At 38.7% G+C, this 15,048-nt stretch overlaps 2 protein-coding genes across 3 annotated transcripts; one reads left to right on the top strand and one right to left on the bottom strand.

The window, feature by feature from the left end:
* Positions 1–2,377: 2,377 nt before the first annotated feature.
* Positions 2,378–14,978, top strand: LOC6616332 (cysteine-rich motor neuron 1 protein). 2 transcript variants are annotated; one of them, XM_032718119.1, is made up of 4 exons: positions 2,378–2,663; positions 3,890–4,065; positions 13,195–13,661; positions 13,717–14,259. In XM_032718119.1, the coding sequence occupies exons 2-4, from the start codon at positions 4,014–4,016 to the stop codon at positions 14,155–14,157; spliced, it is 960 nt and encodes a 319-aa protein (XP_032574010.1). In that variant the 5' UTR covers positions 2,378–2,663; positions 3,890–4,013; the 3' UTR covers positions 14,158–14,259. The 2 variants fall into 2 exon arrangements, with proteins under 2 accessions (XP_032574010.1, XP_002040692.1); XM_002040656.2 differs by having other exon boundaries at positions 13,195–14,978.
* LOC6616333 lies at positions 7,392–13,168 on the bottom strand. The gene is made up of 3 exons (XM_002040657.2): positions 9,170–13,168; positions 8,462–8,797; positions 7,392–7,813 (listed from the first exon to the last, which is right to left on the bottom strand). Exons 1-3 carry the CDS (start codon positions 9,266–9,268, stop codon positions 7,655–7,657), a joined length of 594 nt encoding a protein of 197 aa, XP_002040693.2. The 5' UTR covers positions 9,269–13,168; the 3' UTR covers positions 7,392–7,654.
* Positions 14,979–15,048: the final 70 nt, after the last annotated feature.

Below are 15,048 nucleotides of genomic sequence, written 5' to 3'. Positions count from 1 at the left end.
TAAAAGCTTAAGCTGACTTGAAGATGGCATTTTTGAAGGATATTTCAATTTATATTATGTAAATTACACTTCATTAAATTCGTTTTAAGACTAATTGCTAAATTAGTTCATTAAATTGTCAGAATATTTTTTTTATTTAAATACTCCTATTCATGTCACAGCTCGTAGCCTCGCCATTATTTTCTCGCACCAAACAGTTGTATTTATTCTGAGTGTTGCAAGTTGGAGCGGCGTTGCAACCGCCACGCGTGCAATTTGCAGTCGACGGGGAATTGCAGCGGCCCCTGAGCACAAGCACATCGAATGGGTCGCAGTGGAGTGGAGTGGAGTGGAGTCGAGTCCGCTCCTCCAGAAAGTGTTAATTAGCAGCGCGCGTGCTAATTACCAATGCCAGTTGTGAGTGCACCAATGACAGCAGCAACATCGGGAACAGCAACATGCAGCAGCAACGTGCAGCAAGCAGCAGCAACTCCAGTGGCAGCAGCAACTTCAGCGGCAGCAGCAACTTCAGCGGCCATAACAACAAGAACAAATGGCAGGCGGGAAAATGTCTACTTCAACGGCGCCACAAATGTTTAAGGATGCGTAAGTTGGTTGGGCGAAATTTAAATAAATTCGAATTTATACGGCGTAAGATTTAAAGTATCGAAATAACTTTTGATCCCACTAATTTTCTTAAGTATTTTTATATATTAGGAGAAACAAATATTGGAAAAGTAAAATGGAACATAGAAAATATTTTTGGGATAATTTTTTTAAATCAATTAATGTTTAATTAAAACAGAAAGTTTTTGCCAATAATAGGATTAATTATAGTTTTCGGTTTAAGGCTCAAGGTTAAGCCTATGCTATAGATGCAAAACATTAGTGGGAATTGTACACTTTATCTTTTTCCTCATTTAATAATTTATTATTATTATTCGGTCATGATACGGTTTTCGAATTCGTAAGAATTTTTCGACTTGTAAAACAGGCATTTTTGTCTGGCCGTAATGAAAAGTATTTGCCTTTTTTTATATCAAATTAAATTAACAAAGTGTCGTACACATTTTTCTTTGAAATCATCTCATCCCAAAAGTATGCTTCATATATTTATAGTCATGCTCGGAGTTGCCAGATCAGCCAAAGAAGGTGATTTTCCATTTCTGTTTGCTCTGTTTAGTAACAGCGGCGCTTATCAGCATTTCATGCACTAACATTATGTTAAATAAGATAAACGAAATAATAAAAATATTTCCAAAATGTGGTATTATTTATATCTGTTTAATTTGGCTATCTTTAAATGTTTGACTTAAGCCAATTAAGACTAACTTCCCTGGATACTTTATTTATTGTGTTAGGTATTGTTTAGTTAAGAAAGAAAATGACATACAAAACCAACAAGAACAGCTTTAAAATACTGTTAAGTGGTGCTTATACTGTAGATAGGTCAATGCAAATTGAGAAACCCAAGTTTTATCGAAGTCAACTCAACATTTGATAAATCACTATTGTATTTATGTGCGCAACCATCGCCTTGTAAACAGCATACGATGACGTACTTTTCAAAATTTAAGTGGCATTTGAATTTGGCGGGCTTTCTTCGCGGCAAACTAAAAGTGATTTAAGCTATATGGCAGCCCATCGGCAGATCGCCGTTTAAAATGCTAAGAAAGGTACTTGATTCTTGGTAAGCCGACGATTCTTGTGCGAAAAGTGGCGTAGTAGTAGTTGCGCACCCTTCCTGGCTATAAATCAAATGTCTAATTGATTTTTAACGCATATCCTAGAACAGAAATTTAGTAATTTTTCCAATTTGGTTGCCTAACTGCTCTGTTAAATAACAGTGCAGCCTATCAGCATTTTTCAGCACAGAACGCCACGGCTGACAGTGTTAATCGATATAAGGCTGCATGAAATAAACGATAGGTCACAACGAACGTATACGCATTATCGCGTATACGCACTATAAACAAACCGTTTCAATTTTATAAAGCATACGAACAGTGGTACAACGATTCAAAATTCGGAGTGCAAATAAAATAAAAAATATAAAATTTTTTAAACAACACCGCATAATAAGGCACACAATAAAACCCATTGCAAGTGAATATAAGAGGCATAGGCAATATAAATATGAGTAACTTAGCTTAAATTTAATTAACAAGTAAAATGAGTAGGTATACGACAAATATAGATCAGTCTGATTAAATAAAGTAAACGCTTCGCCCATTGTAATTACGCATCTAGCCAGATTTATTTGCCCAACCGTACACAAGTAAAAACAAACCAGATCGGAAGAGAAGGGCAAAGAGAAAATCGCACTGAGTGCCAAAAACTGTGAGCGAAATGAAAAGAGAGAGCGAGAAATGTAAATAAAAATGTTCAATTTGCGAACAACTCTTTAGTTTGCTGGAAACCTCCACTGTAATCGGTTGTGTGCTGTGCTCCAGTGAAAAATCCCGGAACCTCACATATTTATCACCTCAAAAGCGGCGTCTCAAACAAAACACAAATACGCAGCACTGCGAAAAAGACAAACAACGGGACTAAACCAAAAATAAAAAACAACTAAGAAACAACTAAAAAAGCAAGAGACCTATTGGACAGACAGGCGGTCAATTGAAAACAAATAGTACAATGAAGTTTTATTTTTGGATCAGTTAGACTCTCGACAAGTAAAGGTAATGCCAAATCGAGTCCAAAATATATTCATACTCGTAATATGCGTAGGCCAAGCGACCTAATTTCGGCGCTAAGTGTTTCCCCTGGCTTTATGCCTATTTTTTCTTGTTTCTCGCTATCTCGATCATTTGGTTTGGTTTCTGCTTTTGGTGTTGTTTTCAATGGCCACTGTGAAAAATATGTGCTGCAAGTGCGAAAGATGGAATTTCATTCGCTGCTTCCTTTTTAAGAGCCGAGTAAACCGCGGGCTTAGCTCTTTGCCTAATAACATTTGAGGGCGAATCGGTCAAATGCACTTTCAGATATGCACGTGTCGGCGGACATTTTGTTTTGGCCACCATATCACTGGCTTGCAAATACATAAATGGTCTATAAATATCTGTGATGCATCTTTTATTGTCATTTTTTTGTTGCGCGTAGAAATACTTCGATAAATGTAATAAGCGCAAATAAATGAACAAACTGCAACATAGTAAAAACTTGATCGGAAACGTATACGTTTCCCAGCCATTGGAAAATGCTGAATCGCTAAAATACAGGAAAAACCCATAAGCGCCCATTCAGCATTATACTTTTGGCCCAAACTGTGTGGTGTGCATCTGCTGGCTGTCCATGTGCCTGCGACTTTTAGTACGTACAGTACATATGTGTGTGGTATCAAAACGATTAGTTATCAGGCAATCATATGGCATATGTTATAACACACTTATCGTGCGAATCGAAGAAAACAACGCAGCTAGCGTGTTTGAGCGGTAATCAGAGTGTACTTGGCAACTTGGTTACAACTGCGTGGTAAGAGTGGTAAGAGCCTTCAAATCTCAGCCAGGAGACTATTGTCAAAGACAGAAATAGAGAAGAAGATTAGATAAAAGTGGATTTGAGGAACAAAGTGCGATAGGTTACGCTGCAAGTGGTTGAAGTATATATGATGCAATGTCAGATTAAAGTAAAATATAGATTGTAACGGTTATGCAAATAAGATTAGATACATTAGATGAGAGCGCATCTCGAGACAAAGAAAAGAGGAACCCGAGTCGCAGTTATGCAGTTTACTTGCAACCGGTGCGCTGTTCAGTTCCGCGGCAGAGAAAGTGAAAAATATGACGTGCAGTTGTGAAATTAGGGTTTTGAATGGAGAGCTAAAAAATACATTAATCATAAGCAATTGCCAATCCAATCCAACCCAACTAACTAATTTTCGATTTTCAAACCCCTTTACTTTCAGATACTTAGTGCAGCGCAACTAAAAAAAAAGAGCAGAAACACGAATTGAAAATTATCACAGTCAATCAAAGATATATATACGCGTATATATATATTTAATCAGCCTTAATCAGACTTTGAACGAAATGGCCAAGTTAATCACAATTTGCCTCCTCCTGCGGATTCTACAATCATGTGGTGAGTGAATAATGCCGAAATTAGTTCATCAATGAAGTGAATCACTGCCCTCGGATAATTCGAATATTGTTTTTCTATTTTTGTATCTTTTGTTTACTTTGACCCTATTGAGATTGAGATACTTTCCATTAAAGAAAAAACAGCGGTGGAATGCCTACGTCACGGCAGCAGCCTCATGATTCTATATATATCGTTTCGATCCTGCTCATGACGCGTCGAAAACTATATATATCTATATCTATATATCTGTAGCGTCGGTTTTGGCCATATGCCATATGCGAATCTCCCCCTCTTCTTCTTCATTCTGTGCATAGCGATTTTTGGGTTTGCTTCGTTTTTTCCACCCAAAAAACACATGTTGATGAGCCAATTTTCTGGTTTCTGCCTTTGTTCTGTTTTTGTTTTGGCTTTATTTCCGAATTTCATTGATAATTCAAATGGCCCGCGTATTATCTAAGTTTGTTTGTATTTTCGGTTGTATTTCTTTGCGCTTCACTTTACATTTGTATTTCGTATTTTGTATTTTTTTTTTTTTTTTTGGCGCATTTCTCAAAATATTGTTTATTTTTATTCGATTCGTTATTGTTTGGCTTTCGCTGGCGTATGTTTTTCTATGAACCGAAATGACCTTGATAGTGGATATCGAAGGCTATTGCCTAAACTTAAAACAATATTACCTGAAGTGCGTCACAAAACTTTTTACAAGGGAATCCAATAATTTCCAATTAATCTAATTTATTTGAGAATGGTTTAAAATTTTAAGAATATTTTTCGGGAATTCCTAAGAAAAGTTGGTTTGATTTTGTCTCATAGAATTCGCTTCAAAAAATCCCACAATCTTATGGCAATCAATGTTTATGCGTGCAAATTGATTACTTTAAGGCATATATAAATATCACTAATAAATGGACATGGCAAAGTTATTAGTTTTATTTGCAAATAGAAATCTGCAAGTACGCGTTCGCATGGCATTATTATTATTTCTGCAAGTAAAGCCCCTATTGACTTTGTGATTAATGCTGAAAATAGCTGGGGAGCACACTTGCACCCACGCCACAGGCCGATATAAAGTATTTCCTCGCTCCACAAGTGCAAATATTTATAGATATCGCGGTGGGAACATGTGTTAATCTGCTGAAATCTTATGAACTTAACCTTGAGTTTGGAGTGGAGTAGAGTGGAGTCTTGATTTTTTTAGATTTTTCGTTTGCAGTCCAGGAGTGGCAACGCGCACTTTGTGTATGGAATTCCATCTTAATCTGCGGCGGCTCCTTATCAAATTGCCGCGAACGGGTAACAAACGACAGATAGTCTGTTCTACAGCGTGTTTGTTACGTATGTAGTATATAGTTTCCAAACTCACACAAACCCATGGAGTCCAACTGGCAGTTGTTGTTGCCGTGTTTGCCCAGCGAATTCCATCTAGATGAATACGATAAGTGAACTTAGAGTAGCCAGAACGAAGGCGAGTTTGAGTCGATAAAGGAGTACATACATATATGGCTTTCTTAGGCCAGCCCCTGCAATACTATTCCATTACCTGATGAAATTGTAATCCGCATTTCGTGCAGAAAATTTGGCCAAAAAAGTGAAAGTGCACTTTGGAGAAAATGTAGTTATGAATGAAGAAATCAAGCAGCAAAATAGGTAGTTACACCAACTAGTTACTGTTAAAAGTTAAAAGCACATCTGTATGTATAGTTAAATAATATAACTTGCACCTCAAATATATTATATTTTTGTATCTTCTATAATTCATTGAAATATTTCTGAGTGCATTTGCTTCCGGCTAGCCACTGAGAAAGCGGCTGGCTGACTAACCCACTAAGTGAGCCATTTAGTGCTTTATTTTTATACCCCTCAACCAGTTACTAGGGGTGGCTGGCATATTTTGGCCTAGAAATTCCCGACTGTACCTGGTTTGGGTTATGTCACCAAAACGCCCGCCATTCCAGACTTTCTGTTATGGCAAATGCAAATGCGAATGTAAATGGAAATGAAAATGGGAAATGGGAAACGGGAAACGGGTGGGCGGAAACACCGTTCCTTTTGCTTAATGGCTGGCCTTGACAAAGGTTTTCCTCCCGGCCAAGTCAACGTTTCTTTGGCATGGCCAAAATATTGATGACCAATTCGGAGGCCATAAATGATGGATGAACCTTGCTCACTCGACTTTTTGCGGTGTGCTGAGGAATTTCAGATGAGCGAAAGAGTCTGTGATCATGACATTGCAGACTGATCTAGTGAAAGGCGAATGTTTATATTTTTAGGCTTTGTTTTGCTTTTTTTTGCATCTTGATAATCGCCGTTCTATTTACGCCTTGCTAAATATCTTCTGTTGGCCACACTCACGTCATTTCTTAATTTGATTGGCAAACTTGAAAAGGGGCCTGAGCTTTCTTAATCTATTATTTTTCTGCACTCGCATTATCAACAACCGAGTGTGTTTATAATATAGAAACGAGTTGGCCATTTGGATACAATTTAATCTAGATGGCAAACGTTGGGAAATTCGGCATGAAATGCCTAACACATTACGTTTCCCACGAGCAAGGTGATCATTAAAAATTAATTAAATTATGTAATATAAGGTATTATTTTAATACACATAATTTAAGCAGTGACTGCTGTCTGCGTTGAACATTTAATGTTTTTGGCGACGTGCAGAAGTCACAGAGCCAGTTAGCAATCCATTAAAACCAATTAATTGATAGTTTTCGATTATCGGATTTTGGCCAGAACTAAGAACTTTTAAAGAATTATGATAGTAGCCCAACCATTTAAATAAACAAGGAAGAATGCTATAGTCAAGTTGCCCGACTATCCGATACCCGTTACTCAGCTGGAAGTGTGGGCGACAAATTTCAATATTTTTTGGAAGATTCTAGCTTATATAGTTACTAGATCTCCACGTTCATACGGACGGACAGACAAACGGACAGACGGACATGGTTAGATCGACTGGGCTATTGATCCTGATCAAGAACATTTATGTATATACTTTATAAGTCGAAAGATCTTTACGAACTTTTTAAGGAATCTAGTATATCCTCTTACTCTACGACTAACGGGTATAAATAGAGTGCAGAAATCAGTGAATCCCCTGGATAAATGTATATATTTATTTAAATCTGATTTTCGATACCAGCCAAAGTTCGTAAGTTATGGATGAAGCGCTGGTATTTGTTTTTAATTAACAGTGAAGTGCAGAAATCAGTCAGTCAGCCTGATGCCAAATTCCTCGACCATGAATCATGGGATTTCGCAGAAAACTGGATCAGAATCAAATCTAAAATCTGAAAGTCATGACAGAGAAATCGGCCGGGTTCAATGGCAAAAATAGATATTCATTTATTATCCACAAGTCATAACTATTTCACCTTTAAACCAAAGCCAAGTGGCCCAGATAGGAGTCTAATCTGAATGTGTGCCGACGAATGAATCCCATGCCAAAGCTATTAGTCATTCGAGTTAGTCATGGAAACGCACGAATACGAGTATATATCGATGTACATAGGTATTTGCCGCCGGTTTATGTGATTTTCCTTATATATATATTTTTTTTGTGCTTTATTGAAATATTTTCTCCTTACGATCGTCTCATCACCTCGGCATCCACACTGGCCCGGATCAGACCCGTATTCCTGCTCAGCTGGAAGACCAATTTCGTGTTGAACTTCATGTCCGGCATGTAGGCCGGAAAATGATCCGGATTGAGTGCAAATCGCGTGGACGTATAGTTGACATTCTGCGGATTAACATAAGATATGGAGGAAAACCTGCTGGTTAGCGAATGAAAATGATATTGGCCTTTATCGATTTGTGTTTCATTCAGGGAAACCGCTCTGGTTTTCTCGTTTAATGCGCACTGGATTTGTTTATTATATTTTGTTTACTTTCCGTTTTTTAATGATAGCGTTGTATTTTCAAACAGCCGTATAGATAGCTATGTTTATTTGCGAGAACATTTGACTAATTTGTTGCTCTATTTGCGCTCGGCTCGTAAAGATAAAGATTATGGGAAATTTTCATCAGATTTTGACTTTGAGTAGGTCAGCAAACGCTTGGTGTTTGTTTAATCAGGTGTAAAGGTTACTGATGGCTACAAACAGAAATATTGGGAATATCATAGGAAATGATTGCTAATAGTGGTTCTAATCGTATGAAATTTTGAGAATTTTTAGTGATCTACCATTAACTTTTAACTTGACTCTCCTTTTGGGTAACAATATTGTTAAAAAGTGAATATAATTATATATATTAACAGAATAGTGAGATATAGAGGCCAGAATCCAATGCGATATGTAAATGAGATTTACCACTTTCCTGCATTTGGCATTCCAACTTAACTTGGTTTGCCAATCGCGCAGTATTCAAAACCACTTTTTTAACTTACCGCCAGTAGGGGACAGGCATCTGGATAGTTTCCCGATTGCAAGAGCTTGTGGAGCACGGCATTCAGGATGCGGTTCTTGCTGCGAAACTCATTCAGGTGGCAGCCATCCACTCGAATCTTCAAGAGCTGCTGAAGCAGACGATCCTTTCGGTTGGCGATCTGGCCCACACTCAGCTCCACCCACATTTTCGTGACGGCTCGGCGCAGCAGGAGGAAGGTGTTCAGGAAATTGCCCTGCTTCTTCGGCATTTCCACAATGTCGCACTTGAAGATCTCCGCCGTAGTGGGGTCAATGACCGAGCAGTTGATGTCCCTCCAACGTATCTCGAAATCGCGCTACAAGTGGGAGGCCATTAAGCAAATGCGCATCATATGTGGAATCCATAAACCTAGGGACTTAGTCACGCCGGCTACTTTTGGCCAGGAAAAACGGAAAGTGCATTTCAGTTTGTCTACACACTTTGCCATTTACATAGGTTGTTTGAATGGAAAATTATTTATGCGTGCTTAAAAAATGGATATATCTTTGAGTGTGCATTCCTATTTAATGGCCTAAAACTTTTGTAAGATTCTATTTTTACATGATTTCATTGTGATTTTTTTCTGCATTTGTTGAATATTACTAAAACTTATTTTATGTGGCGTTTGGCTTCGTTAATATATATATGAATTCCGGTTTTAGATATTCTAAATCACATCTGTACGTACGGTTGCCAGCGATGGCTGCCATAGAATCGGCACAACCAGACAGCATACTATTAGTAATCCCCTCAGAAAGGCGTCAGTCATCATACTAACGATGGCCATCGAAAGGCACACATTGCGGCCCCAGCAGTGCAGTAATTATTAAGAATAATTATTGTTATTATTTTGTATAGGAAACATATAAATTGAATATCGCCGCACATCTGTTCGCTCTCATTTAGCATTATTGGTTTTTTGTGGGTCCAAGGGGGGAACTTCGTATGTGGAGGGGGTGTGGTTTACTGACATTAATCAGCCATTTTACGCCAGGCCGTATAATTTAATTGTAATTGTGCAATTTGTACAAAATAATGCGAAATAATCAACGCGGGACATCCGTACCCCATTTGCATATGAAATGAAAGTGTAAAGTCGGCTATATCGCCCTTCTTGTTTACTTTATTTATTTTAAATTTATCAAAATGCATTCCTGCTGCTTTGGATTCGATAAACAGTTGTACTTGTCAAGCAAAATGGTCCAAACACTCGTAAATAGCACATAACTCATTTGAAAGAAAGCGAATTAGTTAATTTGGAGTTCCATTTGGCATTGGCTTTCAGCTTTCCCATATGGCCGACTTCAGTTTGCACTTATAATTAATGATGTGCGGCTGAATATATATACATATGTACATTTGGCTGGCGTTCGGTGGGCAGAGCGAGCCACTACCATAATTGATCTATAATTAAGATAAGGCTTAATACGCCTGTCGCCGCCGGTTTAAACGGGACCAAAACGCAGAATATGTTAGTCAAAAAATAGAAAGCGTCGAGCGTTCGAAAATGTTTTGTTTACGCGATTACTAACTAACTAACGCATTACTTTACGAACTTTGGGGGGCATGTATCAAATGGTAGAAGCAGAAGGAAGCCAAGTTAATGGCTAATGACAGTGGGTAATGGCTAATGCCAACCGTGAAGTGAAGTGAACTCTCTTAATTGGCTGCTATGCGGAAAGCGGGCAAATCTGGAGTGACGAACGATTATTTGCTCTACATGCTGGCGATTAAATGAAATCGCATAAATTACGCTTACTTAGGACGTGTGTGAGAGGTTCGCAAAAAGATTGATTGCTTTTCGTTCTGTCAGATTGAAGGAATTTTCACAAAGCGAATAAAAGAAGAAATACATAGTAGTAGTACTACTGATTAACGCAGGTCTGATGTCACATTGTTCGTTTTAATTAGGCTGCGATTAAATCACATCTGTCATAGTTTATTTTAATTTTGAAAGCTTTCTTTGTTTACGATCACAATAGTCAGTGGCAGTGCTACGACTACAGTTAGGTTAATAAACTAATTAACGCGGGAACAAGCTGTATTTAAATGGAATTTATTTTTTAATAAATCAAACACGCTTGGCCGATTTTCAATTTGATAGAGGCACATTTTTTGCCATGAATTACATTTGATTGAGTGGCTCCACTAGTAATTATTCAGCTTATGATTTATTCATTGGATTCGCTGGATGGTTTATTGTTCCAAAAAAAACACGTTTGCGAACGCTTCACTTTGAGAACTGATGCTAATTAGAACCATCGCATAAAATGTATCTGTGCTTGGCTTTTAAAAGATGGTCCATCTTATTCATTTTCATCCTAGATTTAATCGCCACTTTTCCATGACTCACTCGTCACTGTGATTCATGGCTAGTAAATCTCGGCCAAACGATTTGCTGTCTTCCTGGTTTACGGGTTACTAAACTCGCCGCTTTATGACTGCCTTAATGACCAAAAATTCGCTTAAAATGTCATAAAATGTACGAAAATATTATAATTCGACGCAGAGAATTAGAGTCGCCATCAGCAAATTATCAAAGAGACACTTTTTCAATGTTCACGGTGATTGACGTGAATGGGCAAGGTAGAAATAAGCGGAAAATGTCAAAAATAAATAGCTTCTCGTTTGTTTGGTTGAAAGGTCTGTCTGTAATTACTCCATCAACCGCTTGGTCTTTGTCGCTTGTAACGGCCAACATCTTGGGCTCTGTCGTACCCCCACTTTCGAAAAAGTCATTTTATACATTTTAGATAGTAGTTAAAAGTAAACGTCGACCTCCTCCCCTTGAAGTTTTGGTTTCCTACGAGTAGTGTAATGTTCGTTTTGTTTGGTTTAAGTAACTTTGCATGTCAGCGAGCGTGTCAGGAAAAACAAAAAGCAAAAATAAGCGACTGCTAATTGCACTGGAATTTATTTTTGCCGTGTCTGTATCTGGTTTTTGTGCTGCTCCTCTTCCAGGCAGCTTCCCTGCCTGAATTGCATTTTTGCATGCCGGCCTTCGGCTGTAGATCAATCAAAAAGAAATATGGATCGCCTCGTTCGCAGCTTCAAAGTATCCGTATCTCCACGTCGCTGTGTCTGTATCTGTGTCCCTGCCTATCTGTATCTGTGGCCCGACCGGTGACGTAAGTGGGCAGTAGCACTTCTGCTGGTGCTCCCCTATAAAATCATCATAATCGCAACCGAAACCGTAATGATCATCGTCGTCGCCAGAGATCTCCGCTAATGAGCCCCGACCCATTTACTTATGAGGCGGATATGTGCTTAGGTAATTTGCATTGAATTTTTGTAACCTTTGGAACCTGGATACCTTCCCCAACTGCCCCACCGTCTCATGTCTCGTTTTTTTTTCTTCGATTTTTTGCTGACCCAAGAACGATAAAAAGTTACCACTATCCGCGGGGGTCAATAAACCCGCCGTGCAAAGCAACAAATAATTAAATACCCAAAACGAAGAAAGCATAGCGTTCTTCACTGCACATGGGCAATTATTATTGACTAGCTAAGCATTTAAACGCATATACAACTCTTACTAGAATCCAGATTCAGAATGAATTTTTTCCTCACTAGCAAAGGTTGAGTTCTTTTTGTGGGTCTTGCAATGTTGGAAAATAACGCTAATTTAAAGAGAGAAAAACATTTAAAAATGTAGACCGTCTTCATTCTGGTCTCTTGTGAACAGAAGCTTCTATCTAGATAAGTAAACAGCTTCAAGGTATTTGGATGATTCCTATCGATTCAACACGCACACTTCCCTGCCGTTTTCAGCGCCCTTCTATGCGCTTCTCAAACAAACGAGTACTGTCACGCACACAGAACCGAGCATATGAATAATTGCCCCGTCTGCTGGCTGTCATATAGATCGCTGCGACCTGATAGCCGAAGAATAAAGCCAGAACGACGAAAGCAACAACTTATATCTATTTTAAATTACGTTCAATTAAATGCGCTTCACCTACAAAGTCTGCGACAGTGACGTCAATATCGAAAATAATTGATAACCTTCGATCACGATCGGGAAGAGATTGTAACTGACTTGCTTTGATGGCTCGCATTTGTGTAACAAACTTTACCACCACGCAATTGGGGCAATATTCGTTCAATGAAACGACCGATCCATATCGATACAATAAGAGGGGGCTTCAAATCTTTCGGGTTTGTTTGGTGGAGCACTTGTACTATATGTCTACTTTTTTCTTCACACTGTTTGTTCTTCTTTGTCATTCCCGTTTTTATCGCTCTGGCGCCTTCTACCCCCTTTTATACATAATTCAATGATAAAATGTCAAAAATCAATAACAATAAATAAATGATAAACGAGAGTGTCACTCCCGTACTTTGTATTCCACCAAAAATAAATATCATTCCGTTTGTTTTGATTGGATTCCTGCTTTTTCGAAGAAGTTTCCTATAAGTGTGCCTAATCAAATTGCCATTTTTATAAATTTACCTCTGGCTTTATTGAATAATTCATAGCTATTTGGCTTGCTGGATGGAATGTGATTTTCAAGATCGATCTATATGTAAATATTGAACTTGAAGGGCATTCAAATCAGAACGGCATTTTTTTCGATCTCCTTGGAGTATCGAATTTCCGTTCTGGGTAAGAACATGGTGGCTTTCGATTATACAATTTTGCAATAAGTATATAATTTAAATATTTATTTAACACAAAGCTCTAACCAATACCTCATCTTTTATTGATTGCAGCTATGCCCATTATTGACCCAGATAGCATAGATGAGTCCCTTGCGTGTCCACCGTGTGAGAATGACTTTCCCATCTGCGACCAAGTGATCGTGGAGGTGGAACGGGGCAATGGACTGCCCGGCAGCTGTTGTCCTCGCTACGAGTGCCTCGATGAGGAACCTGTCTGTGATGGTTCCAAAAGGAGATTCTATAAGAACAAGTGCACTGTGTGCGATCCCTGCGAACCGCTGGCCATTCAGTGCAAGGAGATATGTCCAATGGAAGAACCCGAACCCATTTGCCTCTCTGACAACAATGAGTACCACAGAAATGGCGATGTTTGGATGGAAAACAATGGTTGTACCACGTGCACGTGTGAAGGTGGATATGTCACCCGTATTGCTGTTCAGTGCAATCATTATTTACGGTGCAGCAATCCCATTCAGGTAAAGGGACAGTGCTGTCCGGTTTGTCCGGAAGAGCTGGGTGTGAGTAACAGTATCTTCGACGATAGTAGTCACAAGTATAGAAACTCCACTTCAGCACCAATTTCGGACGAAAGCGAATCCTCCAGTTCAGGGTGGAGCTCCACTGTGCCAACAGATACTTCTGATTCCGTTTCGGACACCAGCGGTTCACCCAATAGGTCATCTACATCATCTGAACTGGTCACGACGACTCCGAACACAAGTGATTTATCCAGTTCCACAGAGAAGACAAGTACGGACTCGAGTTATGAACAACTTGGAGGATTTGCCACTTCCGAGTCGCCGGATCTCAGAACCGACTCAGAAGAACCGGAAACATCAAGTTCTGATTCTCCGACTGAGACTACCACAAATCCAACCACATCCGAAGCATCAGCCACTTCCACAGTTTCAAGCACTTCAATGGAACTTCCCACTGCAACAGAAGATAGTATCACCAGAATGGATCTTAATGCTGATGACAGAACACCGCAAGCAATTGATGAGCCCACCGTGATCTTAGTCAATGCAACTAACTTTATATCAATGGTGACCGATAATCCCATCACGAATCAACCGGCGGTCGTGGCACCCGAATCCACCAGTCAGATTAAGGATCTCAGTATGGAGATCCAGCAAATAACATATCCCTACGCAGAGGTGCCCCAGGAGCGCATCCAAACCGATTGGCCCTTGGAATGCGTGGTTATAATGGGCTTTGTTATACTTTTAGTGTCGATATCCCTTTATGCCATCGTGAAGAGATATTCGAAAAGCAAAAAATACCATGCCATACCATTAAATCCAGTTCGAAAGCTGAATGAAACGGAGAAAACGAAGGCGGAGCAGAAGTTGTGATTCCTGCACAGAGAGAAAATTAAAGTTCCAGATTGCCATCTCAGTTTATCAGTTAGTTTTTTCTCTGTGTGAATTCCATCCTACTGCAGACTGATTTTTGATCTTAAAAATTATACCAAAACAGTGGATGAAGTCTGCATGATACTTGTAGTACTACTTAGGAAAAGAAACTATACTTTGTCGTCAGTCCAGAGATAAGCACACAATTTGTTCTTTAAACTATGCTCAAATCAATAAATAAAGCGATTAGGTTTAGCAGTAGGAGTTAAGCAGTTAAGGAATACGTTATTAATTATAATTGGAAAGTATTAGTTTGATTGTAAATTATAATTACTGCACACGCAGAATTGTTGCATTAGAGTGATTACATATCAAACGCTCGCACTCATATAATATTAAATTATTATACCCAAAACTCATCAACTACATTCATTCCAAAGCATAAAAAAATAAAGAAAAAGAAACCAAAGCTAAACGAAAGCTAAAAAGTGTTTGACAACGGGAGTCCCTATTTAAGTTTATCAATTAAATATAAAAAACCTCAGATATT

Source organism: Drosophila sechellia, chromosome 3L, assembly GCF_004382195.2.
Source record: "Drosophila sechellia strain sech25 chromosome 3L, ASM438219v1, whole genome shotgun sequence".
Taxonomy (NCBI): domain Eukaryota; kingdom Metazoa; phylum Arthropoda; class Insecta; order Diptera; family Drosophilidae; genus Drosophila; species Drosophila sechellia.
Note: the sequence above shows the minus strand (reverse complement) of the source record. Positions and strands in the feature narration are given on the sequence as shown.

What these genes read in the sequence shown, in the direction of transcription:
- LOC6616332 (XM_002040656.2), top strand. Translation starts at nt 4,014, where the DNA reads ATGGCCAAGTTAATCACAATTTGCCTCCTCCTGCGGATTCTACAATCA. An exon ending in GCGGATTCTACAATCATGTG is followed by an intron (nt 4,066 to 13,194) that starts GTGAGTGAATAA and finishes TATTGATTGCAG; the next exon opens with CTATGCCCATTATTGACCCA.
- LOC6616333 (XM_002040657.2), bottom strand. Translation starts at nt 9,268, where the DNA reads ATGGCCATCGTTAGTATGATGACTGACGCCTTTCTGAGGGGATTACTA. An exon ending in GGCAGCCATCGCTGGCAACC is followed by an intron (nt 8,798 to 9,169) that starts GTACGTACAGAT and finishes TCCCACTTGTAG; the next exon opens with CGCGATTTCGAGATACGTTG. An exon ending in ATGCCTGTCCCCTACTGGCG is followed by an intron (nt 7,814 to 8,461) that starts GTAAGTTAAAAA and finishes GTTAATCCGCAG; the next exon opens with AATGTCAACTATACGTCCAC.